A 16,796-nucleotide genomic window follows, 5' to 3' on the forward strand; every position below is an offset into this window, starting at 1 on the left:
GTAAAAGCAGTACCATCGGGAGAAATGAGGAATTCAAATTACCTTAAAATTTTCTTGACAATATCACTATGTTAACTTCATAAATACGTATTACCCGTAATCTATAAAGAATTCAAACTGTCTCTATTGTTGCGAATATTTGATTTCATAATTCATATTTTTTAGGAAATAACTTTTAGTTTAGGAATTGAATGGTAGTGTAAATGATAACACTTGGTTGAGAACCTAGTAAACAGACCCAGGGTGATTATAGATCAGAGGGTAATGCATTTATTTAATAAGATCAGAGTTAGAAGTGATACTTAAACAATGGATGACCCATCTCGGAGGTTTTGGTAAGGATGGGAGGTCTACAGTGATTATTCATGTTGTTCTCAGATCAAAGAAGTTGAAAATACCATTGTAAACAAACAGGTTTCTTGGTGGAAACCTGGAAAGAGGGCTGTTAACTCCAGTAGAGATATAAATTATTTATGTAGGTCACAGAACCAAGGGGTTATTTTGAAGATAAAAGATAATTGATATACATTTCTGTTTGGGAACATCCCGAGTGTGCCACATTGTTTTCGAGTGAGGCTGTACAGCATTTTTTGTGTGTTACCTCAGAGAATACAAGTAGTTCAGCTTGGGAACAGGTAGAGAGAGAGAAATCTGTCAGCTGTAATGCTGCAATGGGAGCAGACTCGGAGAAAACAACCTGTGTCTGTCCAAAGCTAGACAAGGAGTGTAGAGGCCATTAGGAACCAGGAGTGTTCCTGATTTTTAAATCACTAAGCACGAATACGGTGAGGCCCAAGTTTAAGTTGAAAAGTCCACAATTGCTTGGTTTTCAAGAAGGTTAGAGAGTCGCTGAGCCAAAAGCTAATGGAAGGATCCCCATAAAATTTTGTATCTCGTAGAATAGCTGGAACACTGAGGAGAAATTAAAGTGAATTCCGGAAAGCTGTGGTAAAATTGGTTTCATTCCAGAAGGAGAAGTGAATGAATTCTCAAGATTTTGTAATGTATAAGGGAAACCTTGCACGGAATTAGGAAGTAAAAGGGGATCTGGATTTATACACTTAAGTCTTGACAAACTATAGTGTTAAGTTAGTAGTGCTTGTTTTGTTTAATTTTTTATACATACAGTAAAGTCTGTTTTTGTTTTAAAGAGTAAAATATTATGTAGTCCTTTCAGTTAATCGCTGGGTGTTCAAATTTCTCTTTAAATATTAAGGGTCCCTCCGGAGATCATAACACTTAATAATCAAAGATTTTGTGTCATTACAGGAAAGACAACACTATAGTTATCTCTTTGGTGTCATCCTTTATAGTTATTCTACTGTGCAGCTTTGGCATCAGTTACTATAAGTATATGAAGATCTTCAGAGAGATGCTGTATGACAAACACATTAATAAATATTCTTGATAACAAATATTTGCAACCCAAAGAACAGAGCCAGCATTACAGATTTCATAGTACTCTTTATTTTGCAATAAATAAATGTTCATGTAATATCATTATCTAATTATCAAATGGTCATAATGCTTAGTGAAATACTTGTGAGCATTGTAATGTTATTCATTTCCAATAAAATTGTTCATGTTAAACACATTGTTTGTAGACTTTGGTTAAAAAAATGAATACTAGCTTTGATGTACTCCGTTTCTAGGTTTCTTTTGGGGGGGTATTTGTGTAGAACTACACAGAATTTACAAATTGAAATAGCTGGGCAATCTGTATTGCTATTTAATCTCTGCATGATTCTAATCCCATGTGCCCAACCTGCTCCTGTATCAATTCACAAACGCAAAGTGCTGTGAATGCTGGAGACCTGAAATGAAAACAGAAATTGGTACAAACACTCAGTCAGTCAGGCAGCATCTGCAGAGAAAGAAGAACAGAGTTAATGCATTGGATTTTATGGCAATGACAGGGGCCCAACCACCAGAGCCGAAGCGGGGAGGGAACCCACTTCAATGGACAGAGGGACCAGAGGCCACATTCAGGTGGTGGCGTTCCCATGCGTCTGTTGCCCTTGTACTTCTCGGTGGTAGAGGCTATAGATTTGGAAGGTGCTGCTGAAGGAGGCTTGATACAGGGCATCTTGTGAATGGTACACACTGTATTCTGGGTGGGGGACTTCAGTGTCCATCACTAAGAGGGGCTCGGTAGCATCACTGCTGACCGAGATGGAGAATCCTAAAGGACATAGCTGCTAGACTGGGAATGTGGTAGCTGGTGAGGGAACCAAGAAGAGTGACAAACATACTTGACCTCGTCCTAACCAATCTACCTGTTGCTGATGCATCTGCCCATGACAGTATTGGTAGGAGGACAATACTGGTCCATCTCTATGCTGTGTGGTACATGTTAAATGGGATAGATTTCAAACAAACATAATCAACTCTAAATTGGGCATCCATGAGGCACTGTGGGCCATCAGCAGCAGCAGGATTGTATTCAACCACAATCTGTAACCTCATGCGCCAGCATATCCCCCATTCTACCATCATTATCAAGCCAAGGAATCAACTCTGATTCAATGAAGAGTGCAGGAGGGCATACCAGAAGCAGTACCAGGCATACCTAAAAATGAATTATCAACCTGGTGAAACTACAACACAAGACTACTTGCATGCCAAACGTCGGAAGCAGCATGCAATAGACAGAGCTAAGCAATCCCACAACAGATGGATCAGATCTAAACTCTGCAGTCCTGCCACATCCAGTTGTGGTAGGTAGTGGACAATTAAACAAGTAACTAAAGGAGGAGGTATGACAAATATTCCTATCCTGGATGGGGGAACCCAGCACATGGGTGCAAAAGACAAGGCTAAAGGATTTGCTACCATCTTCAGCCAGAAATGCTGAGAATATGATCCATCTAGGCCTCCTCCGGAGATTCAATGGATACTGTGAAGACTATGGGCCCTGACAATATTCTGGCATTGGTACAGAAGACTTGTGCTTAAGAACTTGCCGTGCCCCTAGCCAAGCTATTCCAGTACAGCTACAACACTGACATCTACCCATTGCCTAGGTATGTCTTGTCCACAAAATGCAGGACAAATCTAAACTAGCCAATTGCTGCCCCATCAGTCTACTCTTGATCATCAGCAAAGTGATGGAAAGGGGTCACTAATGCTCAGTTTGGGTTCCACCAGGGCCACTCAGCTCCTGACCTCTTTTTAGCCTTTGTCCAAACATGGACAAAAGAGCTGAACTCAAGAGGTGAGGTGAGAGTGACTGCCTTTGACATCAAGGCAGCATTTGTGTGGCAACCTGGAGCCCTAGCAAAATTGAAGTCAATGGGGTTCAGGGGGAAGCTCTCTACTGGTTGACGTCATACCTAGCACAAAGGAAGATGGTTGTGGTTGTCGGAGGTCAATTATTTCAGTCCCGGGACATCACTGCAGGAGTTCCTCAGGGTAGTCCTAGGCCCAGATATCTTCAACTGTTCCATCAATGACCTTCCCTCTATTATAAGGTCAGAAATGGGGATGTTCGCTGATGATTGTACAATGTTCAGTACTATTCGCAATTCCTCAGATACTGAAGCAGTCCATGTCCATTTGCAGCAAGACCTGGACAACATTCAGACTTGGGCTGGTAAATGCCTAGCAATGACTATCTACAACAAGAGAGAATCTAGCCATCGCCCCATGACATTCAATGGCATTATCATCACTGAATCCCCCACTATTCCCAACATCCTGGGGTCAACATTGACCAGAAAGTGAACTGGACCAGCCATATAAATACTGTGGCTACAAGAGTAGATCAGAGGCTGGGAATTCTGAAGCAAGTAACTCACCTCCTGACTCCCAAAGCCTGTCCACCATCTAAAAGGCTCAAGTCAGGAGTGTGATGGAATACTCTCCACTTGCCTGGATGAATGCATCTCTGACAACACTCAAGAAACTTGACACCATCTAGGGCAAAGCAGCTCACTTGATTAGCACCCCATTCACCACATTAAACATTTGCTCCCTCCACCACTGCGCACAATGGCAGCACTGTATACCATCTACAAGATGCACTACAGCAACTCACCAAGGCTACTTCAACAGCACCTTCCAAACCTGCAATCTCTACCAGCTCAAAGGAAAAGGGCAGCAGATGCATGGGAACACCACCATCTGCAAATTCCCCTCCAAGTCACACATCATCCTGACTTGGAACTATATCGCCATTCCTTCACTGTTATTGGGTCAAAATCCTGGAACTTCCTAACAGTACTGTGAGTGTACTAATGAACAGTAGTTCATTAAGGCAGCTCACCATCTTCTCAAGGGCACTTAGGAATGGGCAATAAACGCTGGCCTAGTCAGCAATGCCCACACCCTGTGAAAGAATAAAAAAACACTTCTGCCACTGTGCATCAGTGGTGAAGGCAGTGTATGCTTAAGGTGGTGGAATGTGGATGGAGTTCCAATCAAGCAGGCTGCTTTATCCTGGATGGTGTCAAGCTTCATGAGTATTGGAGCGGCATTGATCCAGGCAAGTGGAGAGTATTCCATTGCACTCCTGATTTGTGCCTGTAGATGGTGGACAGGATTTGGGGAAACAAGAGATGAGTTAATCACCACAGAATTCCCAGCCACTGACTGTTCTTACAACCACAGTACGTGCAACACTGTTGAAGATTCTGTCTTCCACATGAGATGTTAAACTAAGCTCCTATCTACATTATCAGGCACATCAAAGATCTCTAAAAAATATATTTTTATTGTTTATCACTGTTTACAGAGCCTTGCCGTGGACACATTTTCAGCTGTTACTTATTAAAGCGGCAGTCAATGTTGGTCATTTATTGTTCATTCTCAAAGTGATCAGGCTTCTACAACTAAAACCAGCCTGGCGGTCTTGTTAAGATTTGTTATACCTCAACAGGAAAGCCAGCCTCAAACTAAGATCCCGCCATATCTTGTTTTGGATTTTTGTGTGGGAAGGAAGGGTGGCAAATGTAAAATTTACACTCCTGTGGGGAAGAGAGGGAATTTCCTTTCAATGCTTCAGGTGCTACTGCAACTACCTGAGCTGCCAGTCGAGGTGGCCCAGGTGCGCGGTAGTCTTCCGTCTGAGTGTTCCCCTGTTCGGACAGAATTCCACATTGGCCCCAAGCCCCGAACCCTCCCTCGCGAGCTGGTGCCCCGCACAAATATGAGCCGCCTCGGGGAAATGCCCTCCGTGTCATTTAGCATGGCACGGAGGAGTTTCCTGTACAGACTGCTGCTGCACACCCTTCACTTCCTTGCCCTCGCCCGCCGCCCGGACACGCCTTGTTGCCGTCTGGCGGCGGAGGTCCCCGTCGGGAGGCCCTCTACGGAGGTGTCTTCCCACTTTCCATCGGGGACCTGGGGTGGAGGATGTTGCACGCAGCAGTCCCCTATAATCGTAGAATGTGTCGGTTCACGGACTCCCAAGATACCTGCCCTTTTTGCAGTTTTGCGGAGTCCGTGGACCACGTTTATGTTAATTGTTTTAGGCTGCACTCCCTTTCCAGTTATTTAAAGAACCTTTTATTACTGTTTTGTTTGCACTTCAATCCCACGCTCCTGATCTATGGATACCCGGTGCGGAGGGGGGCTGGGAAGGAGGAGGACCTCCTCGTGAACCTGCTCCTGGGCTTGGCTAAGTTAGCCATTAACAGGTCCAGGCAGCAGGCGATCGAGGGAGTTGTCCCACCCGACTGTTTGCCCCTCTTCCGCGGCTACGTTCGCAACCGGGTGTCCCTGGAGAGGGAGCACGCAGTGTCTGCCGGCACTGTCGAGGCCTTCCGTGCCCGGTGGGCACCGCGGGGGTTGGGGTGCTTTATCGACCCTCTTAATCACATTATGGTTTGATGTTGTAAGTTTCGTTTAAATTTTGTCTTTGGTTTTGCAGTGACCCTAATTTAGGGGCTGCGTTTTATTTTATCCCTCATTTTGTTAATTTGGTTGGCTTTAAAAGAGCTACCTGAGCTGCCAGGTGTTGGGAACGACACAAGTACGCAGGTGCAGACGGTGTTTCCCCTTCGGGGGGGGGGGGGGGGAACAAGCGGCAAGGGCACCGGTTTCGCGCATGCGCTTTTTCGCGTTGCGCCGGGGGAAGGGTTTGACTGTGACACAGCGGCCGCCATCTTGGCAGTGAGATAGCAGCGATTCAGCTCAGGAGGGAAATGCCGCATTCGTACGAATACATGGGGCAGTATCAGCACTCGGGGCCCACGCAGCATCGCTTCTCCCCTTACACCTTCAATGGAGGGTGAGTGTGAGGCAGCCTTCAAACCAAGACCGCTCGGGGAGGGGAGAAACCCGGCCCCTGGAGAGTGGAAGTAGGGGTAACCAGGCCTGGGAAAGGGGGGGAAATGTAAACAGGCCCGGGAAGCGGGGGGCGTCAAACGGGCCCGGGAAGGAGGAAGGGGGGCGGGGGGGCGTCAAACAGGCCCGGGAAGAAGGGGGGTGGGGGGGGGGCGTCAAACAGGTCCGGGAAGAAGGGGGGGGTGGGGGGGGGCGTCAAACAGGCCCGGGAAGAAGGGGGGGGTGGGGGGGGGCGTCAAACAGGCCCGGGAAGAAGGGGGGTGGGGGGGGGCGTCAAACAGGCCCGGGAAGAAGGGGGGTGGGGGGGGGCGTCAAACAGGCCCGGGAAGAAGGGGGGTGGGGGGGGCGTCAAACAGGCCCGGGAAGAAGGGGAGGTACACGAGAAGATCAGGTGGTGGTGCGAGTGGAGACACAGGCCCTGGGGGAGGGGAAGAAAAAATGTTGCTAATGTAGATCCCGATTGTGCTCCAAAGAAAGATTCAGATCTATGTCTGATGTAACAAAACATCCACAAATGCTGGGCTTAGAGTTTAAGCGCATGAGAGCTTGATGCCCAACTTTCTCTTTCAGTTTCACCCGTTTAGAAAGGTCATTCCCCACAGTGAACCACTTTTAAACACCGTGGCTCCTCAGGTTCTTTTCCTGCAGTTTGCGATGTGCAGATGTGGAGCTTGTATTTTATTATGATGCTAAAACTTGATTTTTTGTTGGTTTTAGATTGAATATGTTTTCATTTTGGACTTGTCAGTGGTTATAAAGTAAATAAAAGAAATGCTGGATTCCCTGGTTGTTCAATTGTGGGCTTTGCTGCCCGGTGAGTTTTGTACTGACAGGTGTGCTGTACTTTAGATGGTGAACTTAGGAACAGAAGTTGGCCATTCAGCCCTTGGAACCTCTTCTGCCGAACACGAAGGGCCAGGTATTTATATTATAATGGATGTGAATATCAGACGCTGTGTATAGTGGGTGGCTGATCCCAAACCATCCATTTTGTTTTACCACCTGAGACAAATCTTTATTGACAAAAAACAATGGTAGTCTGAAGGAATGCATTAGAAGAAATGTGAATGAAGATTGAAGTGGCTGGTGTCACACTGGAACAAATAGCTAAGTTTGCCTGTTAAGGACCAATGATAACAAAAGATGGTTGATGCGATGCTGGAGTTAGGACAGAGATAGAAGTAATTTTGTGAAGATGAAGGATGTGTTAACCGGAAGAAAACTCAAACTTGTAACAGTGAAAAAACTCAAGATGCTACACTCTATCGACTTTCCTGCATGCCTCAGAAGCCTGGGCAATAAAGATCTGTGGAAGAAAATAGGGGCTTTTGAAATATGGATACTAAGACGTGCTAAAAATTCTATGCACAGACCACAAGACAAATGAAGAGGTGCTTGAAATTGCAAGAGCAAAAAGAACTCTTAAAAAGTGACATCCAGAAAGGAAAATGTCAGTATTTCAGCCATTTGATCAAAGCCAAAAAGCTACAGAGATCTCTTCTAGAGGGCAAAGTGGAGGGCAGCAGAAAGTGGGGTCGTCCTAGGTAAAGCTGGATGACGGACGTCACAGAGTGGATGCAGTGGATGTGAGAGGATGACAGAAGACAGATGAGCATGATATACCATGACAGCAGATCTCCTGATAGGAGTAGCTACAAACAGAAGAGGAAGACATTCTTTGTGTTTGTGGATGTTAGGGGAGTGGCATTGGTTTCCTGGAGGGATTGGATCAATCAATTTTTTTCATAAATTGGATTTTGATATTGTAATGAAGATTAAAATTTCAAAATTTGCCAATGACACCAAACTTGGGAGGTGTGGCAAACAATAAGGATGATACTAATCAACAGAAACAGGACACAGGCAAGAAGAATGGCAGACAATTTAATAGAGAAGTATGAAGTGATGTGTTTTTGTAGAAGGGAAAGGCAGTATAGACTTAATGGCACAGTTTTACTGTGCAGGGACACCTGGGGATTCATTTGCATAAACCTTTGAAGGTGGCAGGACATATTGAGAGAATGGTCAGTAAAGCATATGGAATCTTGGGCTTCTAAAATGAAGGTACTGAGTACAGAAGCAGGGAAGTTAGGCTGAACCTTTATACTGCTCTGGTTAGGCCACGACTAGAATATTGTGTCCAGTTCTGGTCACCACACTTTTAGGAAGGATGTGAGGGTCCATGACAGGGTGCAGAGGAGATTTACCAGAATGGTTCTCAGGATGAGGGATTTTATAAGGTTGGGTTGGGGAAGTTGGGATTGTTTTTGGAGCAAATGAGATTGTGAAGAAACTTGGAGGTTTTTTTTTAATTTACGTGATGTGGGCGTCACAAGCTAGGCCAGTATTTATTGTCCATCCCTAATTGCCCTTGAGAAGGTGGGTGGTGAGCTGCCTTCTTGAACCGATGCAGTCTCTTTTTTATTCATTCATGGGATGTGGGGTTTGCTGGCTGGGCCAACATTTGTTGCCCATCCCTAGTTGAACGTGAGAAGGTGGTGGTGAGCTGCTGCCTTGAACCGCTGCAGTCCAAGTGGTGTAGGTACACCCACAGTGTAGTTAGGAAGGCAGTTCCAGGATTTTGACCCAGCTACAGTGAAGGAATGGCAATATTTTTGCAAGCCTGGATGGTGAGTGACTTGGAGGGGAACTTGCAGGTGGTGGTGTTCCCATCTATCTGCTGCCCTTGTCCTTCTAGGTGGTAGTAGTCATGGGTTTGGAAGGTACTGTCCAAAGATAGGTGGTATACCTCTGGTATAGGTACACCCACAGTGCGGTTAGGGAGGGAGTTCCAGGATTTTGACCTCGCAACAGTGAAGGAACAGCGATATATTTCCAAGTCAGGATTGAGTGTGGCTTGGAGGGGGACTTCTAGGTGGTGGTGTTCCCATGTGTCCGCTGCCCGTGCCCTTCAGGATGGTAGCGGTCGTGAGTTTGGAAGGTGCTGCCTAAGGAGCCTTCTGCAGTGTATCTTGTAGATGGTACACACTGCTGCCACTGATTGTTGGTGGTGGAGGGAGTGAATATTTGTGGATGTGGTGCCAATCAAGTGGGCTGCTTTGTCTTGGATGGTGTCAAGCTTCTTGAGTGTTGTTGGCGCTGCACTCATCCAGGCGAGTGAAGAATATTCCATCACACTCCTGAGTTGTGCCTTGTAGATGGTGGACAGGCTTTGGGGAGTCAGGAGGTGAGTTACTCGCCACAGGATTCCTAGCCTCTGGCCTGTTCTTGTAGCCACAGTATTGTAGCTAGGCAAGTTCAGTTTCTGGTCAATGATAACCCACCCCAGAATGTTGATAGTGAGGGAATTCAGTGATGGTAATGCCATTGAATGCCATGGGGTGATGGTTAGATTTGCTCTTGTTGGAGATGGTCATTGCCTGGCATTTGTGTGGTGTGAATGTTACTTGCCAGTTGTCAGCCCAAACCTGGATATTGTCTAGGTCTTGCTGCATTTGGGCATGGACTGCTTCAGTATTTGAGGAGATGCGAATAGTGCTGAACATTGTGCAATCATCAGTGAACATCCCCACTAATGACCTTGTGATGTATAAGATTATAACAGGTTTAAATAAAGTAGACAAAGAAAGCTGTTCCCATGTAAAGGGGAGGCAGAATTAAGGTTTTAGACAAGAAATGCAGGGGAGATGTGAGTGGTAATGACTTGGAATTCGCTCGCTACAAGGCTGGTGGAAGCAGGGATGATCAATAATTTCAAAAGGAAATTGGATGGGCACTTAAGAGAGATAAGCTTGCAGGTCTACGAGGAAAGAGTCGGAGAACAGGATTGAGTGGTTTGCTCTACAGAGAGCCAGCATGGACTGGATGGGCCGAAGGGCCTCCTTCCATACCATAGTGACTCAGCTCGACCTGCTGTACTCTTTCAACTCGAAGATTGCTGTAAGATGGCTGAGGTTTGTCCAATTCCACAGAACTAAAAGAGGCTAGTGGTTGCAGAATCCAACTGCCACTTTTAAGAACTTTGATTTGTTTCCCCACAGAATTTAGAAAAAATATTCACTTTAATGCTGGGTTTTTTAAGTAAGGTACATTTTCGTATTAAAAGCAAAAGGCACCTCGGTGAGAGTTGCTAAACCTGTTTGTTTTTCTTGCTACTGGCATGAGACCAACATCTGCGATACAAGGGTGTCTGCAAGCGAGACCTCAAGCTGACCAGGATTGGAGTCAATGCATGGAAAGTCCTTGCCTGGAGACAAGTAACCAAGAAGGGTATAGAAAAATCAGAGGACAAAATAAATGAACAGATGGTGGGAAAGAGAGCGCAACAGTTGACTTTGGGCTAGCGTTATTCATCTGTGCAAGGGGCTGCCGCCTGCAAATCGACCTCTATGGCAACAACAAACAACAAACTATGTTCAATCCAAAAGTGACACACAGCCTGCGCGCAGTCCATCGCCTCCCAAGATGGACAAATGCCTACTGCAGCACTACTTTCCCCCAAAGTCTAAATGAGCAATTTGTTAATCTCTTTAGGCAATGAAAAGAAAACCCTCACTCATTGTGTTGGAAACAGTTGATTTCTGTCTGTGAATATCAAGAGATAAGGTTGAAAAAGTGTGGACATGGGCAACAGGAAGCTTGCAACACAGTCAGTAAAGGGAAAACAGTTTTTGCTGTGATGAATAGCATAGAGATGCTGGAGGGTATCTAGAAACCATCCTGGTGAAATAATTTTCAGTAAATTGTAGCATAATTTACCTTAAATGGCAAAATAAAAGGCCACCTTTGGTGGAGCCTTTTTGCGTTTGTACTTCTGACACTTCCATTTTTATTTCCCCCTGTATTTATTACTGAAGAACTGTGTTGGCCTTAGCTGGCGAAGACTTTTCCATTGTTGCTTCAGATACACGACTGAGTGAGGGTTACTCCATTCACAGCCGGGACTCATCAAAATGCTACAAATTGTAAGTCCAAAAAGCATTGTTTTATTCATGCAATGTATTTTGAGCAACATTTTTCAGTGGATGCAAACCCATGAATTTCGATAGTTCCATTTCTTAGATCAGTGGCTTTAGATAGAACACCTCACAAACTGTAACAAAGAAGGCACCATGGGCCCAGGTTCAATTGTCTGGTTTGTTCTGCTACCTGATAGGGTGACAGAAGTGCTACAGTTGTTCTCTTCCCACTTGAGTCCGAGGAGATATCTGCCAGGTTTTCCAAACCTGTTTGTTTTTCTGAGAGGAGAAGGATTAGAATTGATTGTATGTGAGGCAGAACATTTCTAGTATTCTTTAGCACGATATGTAATTTTCTCTTTAACCTTGACAAATGGACTCAGAGGGAGAGGCAGAGGCAATGCCTCTACTAATTAGAGTCCAGTTGCCAACCGATTAGCACTCTCTTCACATATAGTATAAATTGTTTTTCCCTTATATTGGTATTCTTGCAAAGTGTCCTGATGAGTGCAAGACGAAAAGCTTCAACATGTCTTTTTTCAGCAATACTCACTCTCTTTCTGGGGGCTTCAGAGAACACAACACCCAATGGCTTTCAAGTTCATCATGTACTGGAGGTAGCTGGGGTGGGGGGGGTTGGTGCCTATGACACTATGTTTGGATGCACACTGCCTATAAATCGGTAACTTTTTGTGTCTCAGTTTTATTTACTTCTGTTTTTGGGCCTGTGCAAGCCAGTCCTCTTAGTTTCTGGCTACTGAATGATTTCTTCTTCTCCATCTCACTTCTGTTAAATGCTGGGCTAAATAGGCCCCTTGGATCCAGCATTTAATCAATTCCAGTCATAAGAAACATGGTGGAGCTTGTGTTTCCCTCATTTGTGTGTCAGCCATGGCTCAGTAGGTAGCACTCTAGCCTCTGAGCCAAAGATTGTGGGTTCAAGTCCCACTTCAGGCCTTGAGCCCAAAATTCAAGGCTGACGTTCTAGTCCAGTACTGAGGGAGTACTGCACTGTTGGAGGTGCTGTCTTTCAGATGAAGTGTTAAACTGCGGCCCTGTCTGCCTCCTCAGGTGGACACGCATTATGTTCCTCAGTGATTGTTTGGTGAATTATATTAGTGTATTCTAACCAACCAGATTTCACATTAAACTTTTTTGTTTTGATATGCTTTTAGGACAGACCAAACAGTGATTGGATGCACTGGATTCCATGGGGACTGCCTTACGCTAACAAAAATTATTGATGCAAGATTAAAGGTATTTGTAAAATGTTGCAAATGATATTCTACCGCCATGGGTATTCAGATTGGGTGTTGAAGGTTCAGTGGATGCCATTAATTGGTGAGTATTTGTGTTCACCAACATGAGAGATAATAAATCTGAACAATGGAGCATCTCCCATTTTAGCCATTCTGTGGCAGCTTCAAGCACACCTTGGTCAGGCCTAGTATGGCTAGTTGCAGAGTAAAGCGCCCTCTACTCTGTCCTAACACTTTACCTTAGCCAAAACCTCTGAAGCTTAATCCCTATGGAAAAACTGTGCTCTTTCAACGTCTCTGCAAACCCTTGGCCTCTCTATGATTGTCAAATTAAAACGGATTCATGGTGTTTTATGTTTGTGGGATTGTAAGTTTCTTCCATTGTAGTTCTATTTTGGGGAGACAGTAGTGTAGTGGTAATGTCACTGGACTAGTAATCCAGAGACCCAGGATAATGCCCGAGGGGCACAGGTTCAATTCCCACCATGCTAGCTGGTGGAATTTAGATTCATTTAATAAATCTGGAATATAAAGCTAGTCTCAGTAATGGTGACTATGACAACTATTGTTGATTATCGTAAAAACCCATTTGGTTCATTGATGTCCTTTAGGGAAGGAAATCTGCTGTCCTTACCTGGTCTGGCCTACATGTGGTTCCAGAGCCACAGCAATGTGGTTGACACTTAATTGCTCTCTGAAGTGGCCTAGCAAGTCACTCAGTTCAAGAGCAATTGGGAATGGGCAACAAAAACTGGTCTTGCCAAAGCCATTCGCATCCCTTGAAAGAATAAAGAAAAAAATATTGTCTGAAACAACAATAGGTTTGTTTTCTCCATGAGTCTTAAGCTGCAAAGTTTGTTTTTGTATTTTGGTTACAGTTTTGATGTTATAATAATTTGATGTGTTTCAGATGTACAAACATTCAAACAATAAGACAATGACAAGTGGGGCAATAGCAGCAATGCTCTCTACAATTCTGTACTCTCGACGCTTTTTCCCTTATTATGTTTACAACATCATTGGTGGCCTTGATGAGGAAGGTGAGATTGAGTATTTAACAGTGACTACTGTATCTTCTATTTTCTTCCCAGTCATGCACGAATCTCCTCAGCACTGATCTGTTAATTACTGTACCAGAGACTGGTGGGTCATGAGTTGCTGTGTGTGTGTTCCTTCCCTGCATGTTCCCAACAACAGGGTACAGTAATAGTAAGACATGTATTTTTAGACTGTTTACAGAGTAACATTGACCGGGGCCTGCTAACAGGTTGCCTCCTTCTGCTCAGTATACAGAAACAAAAGACTTTGTGTTCATATAGCACCTTTCACTGGGATGTCCCAAAGCACTTTATGGCTAATGTAGCACTTTTGAAGTGTTGTATCTCAGGAAACGTGGCAACAAATTTATACACAACATGCTCCTACAAACAGCAGTGTGATTATGACCACACTATCTGTTTTTGTAATGCTGATCGAGGGATAAATGTTTAAGACATTGGAGATAATTCCCCACTCCCCTTCGAAATAGTGCCATTGGAGCTTTTCTGTCCAGGAGGAGCAAAGGGCCTCAGTTCAGAATTTCTTCTGAAAGGCTGCACCTCCAACAGTGCAGTACTCCCTCAGTACTGCGCTGGAATGCCAGCCAAGATTTTGTGCTCAAGTGCCTTGATTCGTATTTGACCCTGCAATCTTCTGATTAAAGTGAGAGTGCTACCCTCTGAACCACAGGAAAAAGCAAATTGGTTCAGCGGTAAATGGCTTGAGGTGCATGCGTCCACCTGTGTGTTCTTATCTGTCATGGAATTGAGACAGTTAAATCAGTTCTTGAGCTTTGGTTAAATGTTTAACTCTGTGGTAGTCTGTAGAATAAATATATTCATTGTGATTACTGTTATTTCAGCAAAGCTGGACCCAAGATGAAGCTTAAAACTAGCTCAACAGGCCACAAACAAAAGTGCTAGAAATATATAGCATCTGAAAAGAGCAAAGATAGGTTAGATGTTCTGGTGTAAATTCATTGTGTCTCTTTTTACCCATTTCCAGCTTTTGAGGTTTATCATTTTTGTTTGAACAGGTGTCGGTCTTGCCTTGTGAGTAAGACATAAGCAGGAGTAGGCCTTTCGGCCCCTCACGCCTGCTGCACCATTCAATAAGATCGGGGCCTTAATTCCGCTTTCCTGCCTGTGCCCCGTAACCCTTGACTCCCTTGTCAATCAAAAATCTGTCTAACTCAGCCTTGAATATATTCAATGACCCAGCCTCCACTGCTCTCTGGGGAAGAGAATTCCAAAGTCTAATGAGAGAAGAAATTTGCCACCCTCCGTCACAAGGTTGTGGTTCAAGCCCCACTCTGGTGACTCAAGCACATAATCTAGATTGACCATCCAGTGGCATATTGTGGGAGTGCTTATGGAGGTATTGTCTCTCAGATAATATGTTAAAATGAGGTCCTGTCTGCTCCTCTCCAATGGACATCCATTTATCCCTTTGTGACCCCAGTTTAATAGGTTTTGTATTTTAAAGCTGTTTGTGGGCCCTTGCTGTGTGTACATTGGCAGCTACATTCCCTTACATTACTGCAATGAACATACTTTGAAAGCACTTCCTCGACTTTGAAGTGGCTTGATATGCTTTTAGGACGCGAAAGACATCTAAAGACGTATAAATGCAAGTTGTTTCTCTTATTCGCTCACTGTGGAATCAATAATGCAAACCTGTACAAATAAGCTGGTGTTGGAGTTGAACTTTTTGTTTGCAATTGGATTTCTGACCCCTTTCCAATATCAAAAACTTGCCTGTCTTGAAAGACATGGGCGAATAAATTATGAATGTACTCATTCATGATGCACATTGAATATGTTTTCCCGTTTTTAACTACAGGTAAGGGTGCAGTTTACAGCTTTGACCCTGTGGGATCCTATCAGAGAGATGCGTACAAAGCTGGTGGTTCAGCCAGTGCCATGTTGCAGCCACTTCTAGACAACCAGGTAACGTCCTTTGACCCAAGAACACTCTTAGTAACATCTCTAACAACTTGCACAACAAATAGAATCTAGGCGGGCCTGGGTGTATAAGCCAGACTCTCCTCCTAGCGAGGAGTTTTATTTGATGGGAATGTGGATCATTACACGCTCAATTTACCAACAACTCAAATTTAAGACACTATTTAAGTGTTTTTTTCCCTTTTAAAATGTGCCTTTATTGCTATCACTTAATTATCAGCAAAATGTGGTGAAGGCCTTAATTTGCTGCGTTTTCTTTGCTAGATCGGATTCAAGAACATGGAGAATGTGGAACATGTCCCTCTTACACTGGAAAAAGCTCTAGAGCTGGTAAAAGACGTTTTCATCTCTGCAGCCGAGAGAGATGTTTACACCGGTGACTCTCTGAAGATTTGCATCGTCACAAAAGATGGAATCAGAGAGGAATCGCTGCCTCTTCGGAAAGATTAAGACCAAAAACCGTTCCTGTTCAGAACAAGCTTATTGTTGATTTGAAGTAGCCATTTTCCTTTCACACCAGTGATGTACCTGTGCTGGCAAATCCTTTTTGTATGTTGTGTTCTAATATACTTAAGAAATAAACTTTCACGCCGGTAAGTTAAACGTTTCCTTTTTGTGTTTCTAGGAAAAACTATCCTCGCAAAGGCCTGTTGTAACAACGCACCATATTTGAATGCCAGTTTTCCCCCACAGTAAATTTCACCCTTTTTGTTATACCAAATTTCCTCCCATGTTCCTCTCCTTGGAGCCATTTCCCCCTGGCTGAGGTGTGAACGTCTCTGGTACCAATTGACCTCTGATAACTCCAAGATGAAATAAGGACTTTAGAAGAAACTTCTTTGCCCAGAAAAATGGAGTGTGTGTGAAACTCGCTTCCGCAGGGAATCATTAAGGTGAAGGTTATAGATGCTTATCCAGCTTTTCCTTAAATGCATGAGAGGACAAAAGGACTAGGTTAGAGACGAAGGATTTACTCAAATGGAGCATAAACAGCAGCATGGGCTGAAAAGCCTGTTCCTGTGCTGTATATTCCACATACGTTATTTTTTATTTGACCCTGGGATGTGAGCAATTTGTTGCCCATCCCTAATTGCCCTTGAGAAGGTGGTGGTGAGCTGCTGCCATGAACCACTGTAGTCCATGTGGTGTAGGTACATGCACAGTGCTGTTAGGAAGGGCGTTCAGGATTTCGTCTCTGTAACCGTGAAGGAATGGTGATATATTTCCAAGTAAGGATGATGTGTGGCTTGGAGGGGAACTTGCAGGTAGTGGACAGGAACCGAGTTTAGAAAGTGCTGTCAAAGGAGGCCTGGTGAGTTTCTGCTCTTCAT

At 44.3% G+C, this 16,796-nt stretch overlaps 1 protein-coding gene across 1 annotated transcript; it reads left to right on the forward strand.

Annotated features, from left to right (window-relative positions):
• The first annotated feature begins 6,070 nt into the window (after positions 1-6,070).
• Positions 6,071-16,062, forward strand: psmb1 (proteasome 20S subunit beta 1). The gene is made up of 6 exons (XM_078557428.1): positions 6,071-6,229; positions 11,103-11,210; positions 12,380-12,461; positions 13,374-13,503; positions 15,344-15,450; positions 15,730-16,062. The coding sequence occupies exons 1-6, from the start codon at positions 6,144-6,146 to the stop codon at positions 15,913-15,915; spliced, it is 699 nt and encodes a 232-aa protein (XP_078413554.1). The 5' UTR covers positions 6,071-6,143; the 3' UTR covers positions 15,916-16,062.
• Positions 16,063-16,796: the final 734 nt, after the last annotated feature.

The sequence above is a fragment of the Cetorhinus maximus genome, chromosome 14 (assembly GCF_964194155.1).
Source record: "Cetorhinus maximus chromosome 14, sCetMax3.hap1.1, whole genome shotgun sequence".
NCBI lineage: Eukaryota > Metazoa > Chordata > Chondrichthyes > Lamniformes > Cetorhinidae > Cetorhinus > Cetorhinus maximus.